Source organism: Sander vitreus, chromosome 2 (genome assembly GCF_031162955.1).
Source record: "Sander vitreus isolate 19-12246 chromosome 2, sanVit1, whole genome shotgun sequence".
NCBI classification, from domain to species: domain Eukaryota; kingdom Metazoa; phylum Chordata; class Actinopteri; order Perciformes; family Percidae; genus Sander; species Sander vitreus.
In genome coordinates, this window is record NC_135856.1 from 22,675,622 (window position 1) to 22,685,436 (window position 9,815).

At 42.1% G+C, this 9,815-nt stretch overlaps 2 protein-coding genes across 2 annotated transcripts in view; one reads left to right on the forward strand and one right to left on the reverse strand.

Annotated features, from left to right (window-relative positions):
* Window positions 1–1,675, reverse strand: part of LOC144524962 (uncharacterized) — a 56,861-nt gene extending 55,186 nt beyond the window's left edge. Inside the window, exon 1 of the mRNA XM_078261462.1 lies at window positions 1,589–1,675. The gene's annotated coding sequence lies outside the window, so the exon portion shown is untranslated. The remainder of the gene's footprint in view (window positions 1–1,588) is intronic.
* Window positions 1–9,681, forward strand: part of mxd4 (MAX dimerization protein 4) — a 28,006-nt gene extending 18,325 nt beyond the window's left edge. Inside the window, exons 4-6 of the mRNA XM_078261484.1 lie at window positions 1,610–1,724; window positions 3,486–3,648; window positions 5,127–9,681. Of these exons, the coding sequence (XP_078117610.1) occupies window positions 1,610–1,724; window positions 3,486–3,648; window positions 5,127–5,290 (442 nt within the window). The 3' untranslated portion in view covers window positions 5,291–9,681. The remainder of the gene's footprint in view (window positions 1–1,609; window positions 1,725–3,485; window positions 3,649–5,126) is intronic.
* The last annotated feature ends 134 nt before the right edge of the window (window positions 9,682–9,815 follow it).

Below are 9,815 nucleotides of genomic sequence, written 5' to 3' on the forward strand. Positions count from 1 at the left end.
ACGTTTCGCCCCTGAGACTCTTGTAGTCTACCACAGGCCGCCTCTGGCTGACCTCTAAATGAAACAGACGGGGCTAGTGAAAGGGTCTTACTTTATGCGGAAAAACACAGGCAACGCCCTTCCTAAAACAAAAAAACAAAACAGGAAAAAGACTGTAAAGCATGTGTAAAGAGTGTGTCCTCCTGCGTGCTTGGCTCTGCAGTCAGCCCGACAGAGCTTTATTTCTCTGATTAGGTTTATTGTGGTTGCAGCGATGGCCAGTGGAGACCTTGCATTGTTGGGAGTTTGTTTACCGTTGAGACACCGAGTTAGCCAAAGGAACGAGAGAAAAGGGGGAAGGCTAGCTCAGAACAAAGAAACGGTTCATGGACTAGCTTGACTAATGGAGGATTGAAAGGCCTTTATGAACAAATTTGAATGAACCAATGACAGACAGGGGAGGTAATCTGCTGATAAAAAATGTTGTGAATAAGAGCAGTCCTTTGAAATAATATACAATATCTGTAGAAAGTCAGTCAGTGTCCACACAGAGATTAACTCTGCCTTGCTGACTCTTTCATTGAATTAAATGTCCAAATGCTGCATCCAGGGAGCTGTTCACTTGTGGATCCAGGGTTGCTGGTCTGTAGGGCTTTGGCAGGGATACAAGGTTTTCCAGGGCCACAGTTTGTGTCTTGAGTTCAACTGACAGAATGACCAGAACAGATGAGAAACTTCTCATGGCCGTCATTTTGGTCAATAATGGTTTTTGCACCCAGTGACTGTGGGTTTAAAGACTCTGATTCAGCTTTTGGGTATAGCAGGGTTTCCATTTGGTAGATCAATCAAATACAGGGATTGGAAAAAACTAAATAGACAGCTGAGATGGACAATGGTAACGCACCATTAGACAGCGCACATTATGTTATCTTCTGCATATACATTAGAAATAGCGAGTCGTCGGTTTGTGCAATGCAAGTACTTTTGTGTGAATACACCACCAAACTAAAGCAACCAAATGTAGTCACACAGGCAGGCCAAACCCTACAGGGGTCGATAAATATAGTACACTTTTTTATAAAAACAGAAAAGTCTCGGAACTAAGGCTCCTTGAATGTGTGTCACGTGGGTGTACTGTGAAAACAGCTCTTGTTGATGAGGAAAGATGTAATTGTCGAGGTACACACTCTGGCCGTATGATATGATATGAAAAAGTATTTTGTAACTATATCAGTCTGGGACATTTCCTTTCTCATGCTGGGAGGACGTGACTCCTCTGAGGGATTTAAAAGGGGTTTGCTGGAGCCTCTGCAAGCTTTGAACATGTGTGTAACCAGTGAGACTCTGCAGCACCCCCTCAACCCTTTGAACATGAAACGTCCCACGGTCAATCCCAAAGACACAACTGAAACCAAAGCGGAGCATCAACAACCCTGATTATGTCATATTGCTTTAGTACGTTTCCCAGCACAAGAGACGAACATGACAGTCGCAGTATAGGAGGAACAGTATTTGTTTCTGCCCTTCAGGGACGTGTGGACAAGCCCTTGTCAGTCTGTTTGTGTAGGTGCCCGCTCACTTTTCTGCTGGTGGATGTCTGCTGACTCACCCTGTGCTTGTGTGTTTGCAGACGTGCCAAACTACGGCTGTACTTGGAGCAGTTGAAGAAGCTGGTGCCTTTGGGTCCAGACAGCACAAGACACACCACACTGAGTTTGCTGAAAAGGGCGAAGATGCACATCAAGGTATTAAAAAAACAGCCACATGAAGAAATAAAACGCTCAGGACATGTCATATTGTTTTTTTTTTTGCATCTGTTTGACAAGTTAGCCTTTGTTTTTTCGATTTCAGTAAAAGAAAAACAAAATTCATTGTAAAATAAAAATCTTTGGTTTCTTAACTGTTGGTCGGACAAAAACAACAATTTGAAGACGTCCCTGTGGGTTAGGGAATTACCAATGGCATGTTCTACTATTTTCAGACATTTACATTAACTAAACATACAATCGATTAATCAAAAAATATTTGAAAGAGTCAAATAATTGTTACTTGCAGCTCCGGTGCAGAAGAAAACTGGATGAAACTTTCCTCGAAAAGTCCAGTTTGTCCTCTTCTTGACGAGCACCAAACTCATGCTCTACTCCTTCCTTGTCTTTGAGCTGTTTGGTTTTTCTCTCTTGCCTTCTTTAAGTGCTATTTTGTGTTCTAATCTTTCAATCGGAGCGGTTCAGGGTCTGTCAGAAGAAAACTGCTCCCAAGTCTGAAAGGAAAACAAATGAGTCAACAAAGTAGGATATACAGGACATTTGGTGGCTGATCTTTAGATATGTGAAAGGAGATAATTGGATGTTGGGTTTGTTTAAGTGTTGGGTTTGTCAACTCCCCCTCCATGGTTCATTAACTGTTGCAGATCACACACAGGGACATGTAAGATACTTTACAGAAAAAGTATGCAGCAGGGGCAGTGACAGAGAAGGCCTTAATAACACTTCAGTGCTTGCATAATATTATTAGATTATTGCCATGCAGAGGATGAACTGTTCATTTAAGTACAGTTTAGGACACGCTATACTGAGCTTGCTGTTTACAAGCAGCAACACTGTGGTTGGTGGAAAATCCAGGCACAGCAAGTTTTAACCCTTCATTTCCTGTTTGTCATGCATGTCTTCAATTCTCGGACGATCTGCGCCAATTCTCGTCAATCGTATCACAAGGGGCCACGTGTTTGCCTTGGCTTTGATTAACCACTGAAAACTTTCACATGCAAACAAGTGCAAAATCGAAGCCCAGGTTGAGTCAAACTTTTAGTTTATGTTCATTCTGACTTTCTAACCTACCTCAATCTACCTTAATGTTGTTGTTTAATAATCTCTTTTTGAAGTTTGGTAGAGGTCTGGCAGGAGATGAAAGAAAACGCTGGTTTCATAAGCGTTCACATTTTAATGCGATAACATCAGTAACAGCATCGGTATGGCATGAATTCAAATTCTTGTAAAGATACGCTGTATCCAACATCAATAATAAATCTAAAAATAACATGGTGATCACAATTGGAAGAAAACCCTATTGTATTGGTAGCTTTTATGTTGTTAGTAATTGTGCGTGTAAAACATGTTTTACTTTGTTTTATTTACGAATATACATGGTATGTGGTGTGCAGCAATGACTGCTCTTTCTTTTGAATATGAATGTCAAATGCTGGAAATATTCATTTAAATGGGGTATTGTGTGCCTTTTCTACATAGCCACAGAAAGGTCTCAGTCAGATTCTTTTTTTTTTTTTTCTGAACAACTTTTGTGTTCCTTCATAATACGTTTTCCTATTGCAAGGGAAACGTATGACAAGGGAAAGAAAAAAAATTCTGGAAAATCGAATGGTACGATACCAAAAAAAGAAAAGAAAATGTATACGGGTATACAGTAAAAAAGAGAGAGAGAGTAAAGATGGAGATGTTTGTGTCCAGCGAACATTGTCATTGATTCTTTCCGTTAATGTGTCTCTGCAGAAGCTGGAGGAGCAGGACAGGAAGGCTTTAAACACGAAGGAGCAGCTGCAGAGAGAGCACCGCTACCTCAAACGCCGTCTGGAGCAGCTTTCTGTGTCCGGATCTGTTGAGCGCATCCGCACCGACAGCATGGGCTCCACCATCTCCACTGACTCTGAGCAAGGTACGCTGGTTTTCAAAAGCCAACCAGCAGTCCACTATGGAACCTTATTTTATCCCAAATCTGGAATATTTGTATTTTGAATTTGAATTCTCTCATCAGTGACGACGAGCTCATTCGCACATAACTTTCTCAAGCGGATATAGACGTGTGCGTGTCATATTGTGAAATGCTTTAACTGGAAATGTAGATTCATTCTAGGGAATCTTACGTCTCTCTAGGAACAGACTTCCTTTTCTGTATCGTGTCGACAGTCCTGGGCATTGTGGTCACAGCTTTATGTAACTATGACATCCAAAAAATCCAATGCAGATCACCACATCTGGTGCAAATCAATAAGGACCTTGGTATGGCTCAGACTGAGGTTGACAAACACACACACATATATAAATATATATATTAAAAAAAACTGTGCATACCCTGAAGCTATATTCAGTTTGTAAATTTCGCTCACAACACACACAACGCTATTATTGCTTTCATCTATATGTAAACCCAGTCAGCTGTTTGCATTCCTCTCGCTGTCCACTGATAAACTCTGAGCCACACTGCGATGCAAGTGTACTGCCACTCGATGATTAGCCCCGCTCTTGTTTGCAGGTGATGCCCCTGTGGTCTAGCTACTGATGCTGGTAGATAAGATTTTGTGTAATGTACTGGTGCAGGTTGTAGCAGCTCAACCGCTTTGTCACGTTTCATCTGTCGAAATGACAAAAATGCGAATGGTAATCTGCCATCCTCTGAGGTCAGAGGCATTTTTCAGGTTCTGTTTGAATGCCATGATCCTGAAACCGCAGCCAATCTCTTGAGACTTAAGGCGCTAGCTGTACCCTTCATTAGAAGTGCTTGTTGGATAGTAAGACGGCATCTCAAACCCCCTCCCCCCACACCTTTCGGGTCTGTGCTCACCCATTTCTGCAGCGACTGGCCAGGTGTGCAGAGGTGAGGAAGTTGGCAACACTATGAACGCCTTCTAGGAGAGACTGTTGAAAATGTGCACTGTTATCCCCATATTTAAACCATTCGTTGTGTCTCACCCCACTCTGTGATGGCAGGCCTTTTACCCCGTCATTCAGAACAGCTATAAATATTTGTGCCTTTCGATGCGGTTGGACTACTTGTCGTATGATCTAGTTCTTTTCGAGCATAACACCGAGTTTAAAGGCACAATCTGCTGCTCACCAGGGACACAGACTCCCCTGAAATGCATTAGTTTGGACTGGTTCAGTATCTTTATTAATCCTGGATGAGGTAAACACACATGCAGTTGTTTATAAATGGATGGGGATTAGCTGTGGGAGCACAATGATCTGCCTCTTTGCCCAGAGTTAATGGCTGCCTAAATCTGGGTTTAATTCACAGGCGCGGCAGGCTCCTTAATAAATATGCCCACAGTTAGGTGGAAATAAACACTTTTCCCTCACTTCTTCTGTTTTGAACAGTGCGGAAAAAAACGTGTTTTTTTTCCTTTTTGTGTGCAGAGGTGGACATTGAGGGAATGGAGTTCACTCCTGGCGAGGCGGACAGCGTGGGCAGCATCAGCGACGGCGAGGAGGAGGAAGACCACTACAGCCTCCAGAGCAGCTCCAGTGACACCAGCTACACAGCCACGCATTCCCACAGATTGCAGCCGCACCACTGTTAGACACCGCACGCTCATCAATCTCCCAACCAGCTTCCTGGCCGATGCTTTCCTCCACTTGCCGACACCTTCCCCGACCATTTGCAATCGCCAATGCCGCCCGCTACCTACATCAGACCAGCCCACAACGGTGATACACCCTGAACCTCCTTTCCTGGCCCCAGCTCTCCAGGAAGCACATGGGGCTGAAATGCCACTCAAGCCTTCCTGAACCCCCTGACCACTGACCCTACCTCACCCTACTGTATCCTGCCTGAACCTGCCCCTCCTCACATGCCCTGCCCTCCCACTGCCCTCACAACCCCCTGCCTAGTGTTGCCGCAGGCTCATAGAGTGCAGAGCAGTTTGTGGTTTTAATGGGGACTTCTGTGGTGTGATAGATAGCTTTGACTTGTTAATCGGGATTCTGTAAAGTAAGTGTGTGTGTGTGTGTGTGTGTGTGTGTGTGTGTGTGTGTGTGTGTGTATACAAGCTTCATGTCATCTCCATGAGGCAATAATACACAGAAAAGGCTTTGCACCAAGTTTGTGGTGTAAAAGGTAAAGCACTTCTGCAATATTTGCAACATTGAAAGTTATTTACATCATACAGTAGCTTCCCTTTACGCAATAAGATTTACAGGAGTAGCTATTGCAGATGTCCTGCACGTTCCTCGAAAACGTTTGACTGCTGAAAATAAGGACAGAGATTAAAGGAATAATTTGACATTTTGGGAAACATATTTATTTCCGAGTCTTTATGCTAAGCTAAGCTAAGCTAAGCTAACCGACTGCTGGCTGTAGCTTGATATTTAGCAACCAGACATGATGGTGTCAAATAAGCTTTGTTCCCCAAAATGTGAAACTATTCATTTAATGCTTCCACCATTTAGGTTTGTGTCAAATGTGCAGAGAGGTGCTCCTGCAACTGCGTAGCCTAAAACAGGACTTTATCAGTGGCTACTTCTGCACACAAAGTCACATCTTCATTACCAAATGTGGCCAAAGACAAACTGAAAAAGTTACAGAGCTGTAGCAGAGAAGAACAAATGTATATAGATGTACAGTTACTGTCCAAACCCTCACGTCTCCCTCTGGTTGGGTTACCTAACCACTACTCCACACTACTGACCACTACACTATACCACCCTACGGTGTGGATGGACTACTATGTCAATTAAAAAAAGGAGTTGCCTCATAACTAAAAACTCTATTCCTTAAAAATTGATTAAAATCCTTCTCAGTAGCGAATTGATGTAGCAATAAATACGAGAGGCGGGTGCTTCTGAGTGTTTAAATGATTCTGGTGGACTATGAGGTGTCACGGGAGACTTCCTTTCCTTTTTTTTTTTTTACCCTGTAGATGGCCAGTGGGTGCTGACAGAGAGTGGATCTTCCTTTTTCACTAATGGATCCTTCTCTTTGCTTACAATGCCATTTACCCTGAATTTGCATTTCTCTACAGCTTTGTTACTTTTTCAAGCAGTGTTCATGTGTGTCTGGATGGTTTTTGTTGTTGTTCTGATTAACAAGTCAAAGCTGTTAATGTGGAAGAAAATACATAAAAAAAAAAAAAAAAAGGGCCAGATCTAATGATTTGTTCTCTGTAGAGGCGTTCATTTTAGCAAACTAATCACATTCAGTTGAACTTTTAATTTCTGGCCCAAAGGCCAATATTCTTTGCTGTCTGCTATCTGTTACTTATTTCCATAGATGACATTTCTTCTTTAACTTGTCTGTAACGTTTGCACAATAGTCACTGTTGACGGAGGAGGCGCTTTTGTCGCTCTCTGACCATTTAATAATCATTAGGCTTCAGACTCTGGCAGTCTTTAGAGGTTGGCGTCCCAACACCTCAAAAAAAAAAACAATAATAAAAAAAAATATATATAAAGGGGCCAGTCCACCATGACAGGTCTGACCAAAAAAATACAAAAGACTTAAAAGAACACAAAAAACCTGTATACAAAAGAAGCTACTTGTCGCTAAAAGTGATATTAGCCAGTGTAGTCTATATTTCTTGTATTACATTTTGTATTATATTTTCCTAAATGTTCTCTTGTAATAAAAAGACAAAAAAGAGTGAGTATATCTATCTATATATAAATATATATATATATATATATATATATATGAGAGACAGACAGACATGAGGTCAGGCTTGTTGAAGTAAGAGTGGGGGCAGGGGAGCTGATACACTGGCCCCTCTCCCTTGGGTGACTCTCCTGCTGTCATTCTGTGCCTTGGTGAGCATTCGACCTCCCTTCTCCTCCCCCCACCTCCTCGTCCTCGGTCCCTACTCAGGTCACACTCCCCTCCTCTCCTCCTCCTAATCTCATCCTCCCTGGCGGGGCTGAAAGCTTTGATTTCAACCCTTACCATGCCAAAACACATGAGCAAGGGGCACTTGAAGAGAAGACCTTATTAAAAAATACATTATAAAAAAAAAAGAAGCCCCTTTTGTCTCTACTGAGCAGCCGCTGTTGTTGTTGTACACCCGGTCCAGGCACTCCCCACCCTCCTGACGCCCGCTCTGCCAGTGCTGCCTCTGTCACAGAAAAATTAAAAAAAAATACAAACTCACACTGGTAAACTCCCATGGCAGCTTCCAGTCGCCCTGAATGGTCACCAACAGGGCTCAAAACTTCTGGGCTTGAAGCGTGTTTATCTTTTCTTTTTGTCATGTAACTATTAATGTATGTTGACTATAAGTTGACTATGTGTTTGTTCAATGGGAGTCACTGGGAGAGGAGCGATAAAAGAATAATCCAATTGATGGCAGCTTAAAGGCCTCCGTGCTCCCAGTGGTCCGTCCCAAACATAGTGTTACCCATTGATCATGGGGACCTCTTGAGACACAGCAATATTACCATCATGTGCTTTCTGAGGGAGGGAGGGTGGGCGGGCAGGGTTTTTAAGAAAATCAAATGGTTTTGCTTTTGACTCTGTGGTGCATTTTTTATTTTTTTTTGGTGACCAACTCTATATTTTGTTTGATGACCTCCTATCTGCACTCTCTCCATACACTGCAGGAGGGCAAAAAATCAAGAGTTTACATTATTGTCAAAGGATTTGTACATGACTGTATCAGAAATGTCCTTTTTCAGTTTGTTGGTCAAATGAACAAACCATATTAATGGCATAAAGTCATTCTCTTGCACAGAACCTCCCAGCAGAAAAGTGACAGGGTAAATAGGACAAGGGCCAGATGTGAGATTATAATTATTCAGTGTCATCATTGGAAAATGTACATAGCACACACTGAGAATAAGTGGCTTCGAGCAGCTGACTGGACGTGGTAACATTTAGTTTTGAATGTTGGATGGTTAGTGTTTATGGAAATTCTTTTAATGATGTGCCTTGGGAAAAGTTATTTTCTTAAAAAAAAAAAAAAAAAAAAAGCAGAGATTGTAGAACTAGAAGACTGTTAAATTAGTCACAATTGCTCTTATTTGTAAACCCTTGGAGAGGCAACAGGAGATGTTACAGCTTCTCTCTTCATTGCAAAAAGGCAAACGTTTATGTCAAGAAGCGTCACTGAACTTCTATGTAGATCAAAGCGTAATTTAAGAGTCATCAGAGCAAGCACAGACATGGTTTGATATTTGCTTTCATGTTGCCGTTGCACAGAGATTTACTTCAGCGTGTTGGGTTTTCTAAGAGCTCAAAAGCACAGTGTGATATTTAGGGAAGTCAGCAGGCAGAGACAGCGAAAAAAAAGAGAGGGTGGGTGGTGGGATGAAATCAGGGTGAAGCACAGACCAAGGGCAGTCTGCACAGAGAGCAGCGTGAAGGCAGAGAAGTCTGCGCACACAGATCCTATAGCCTGAGCCTGCTGAGTAAGGGTGCTTCTATAGAATCTACACAACTTCAGTGAAATATTATTCCTGCCAAATAAATAGTCACTTTTTAACCTTCTATGCTGAATGATTAGTACTGTACTCCTTTATGTGATTCCAGACAAATAGCTTTAACTACTTGTAGGCTTTAGGTCAGCATCCCGCTTTCCGGAACCCCAGCCTTTATGTCTTTTCTCCTTATTTTGCATCTTTATGTACCGGGTGACGCTCCAGAGTGTTTTGTTTTTTTACCAACAAGAACCTGGAGGCTGTAGAAGAGGGTGAACTGGCTGGGATTTATAGTTGAGAGGAGGATGGTTGCGAGTGGCTGTGCTTAGCACTGTACTGTGCAGAGTAGGGAGAGTTCTGTGCCAGAGACCTGTGAATATGTTCGTTTATAGCGAATGTGTAAAATGCATTCAGAAGATGTTATATAAGTTCCTTTTTTGTTTTGTTTTGTATGTGTGAGTGTGTCTACACAGGCGTATCTGGTGCTAGCTACATTTTAGCAAACACTTGAAGGTATTGTGTATTCTCTCATTGTAATATAATTAAAAAATGTTTTATACAGAAAGTTGCCGCAGTCTCATCATTGCCTATTGAATGATTTATGAGAGACAGTATGGAACTACACACTGCTTATTGTGCACTGTGACAACTTCAACTGAACAAAGCAGCAGGAATATGCAGATAAACATGTTCAGATGCTAA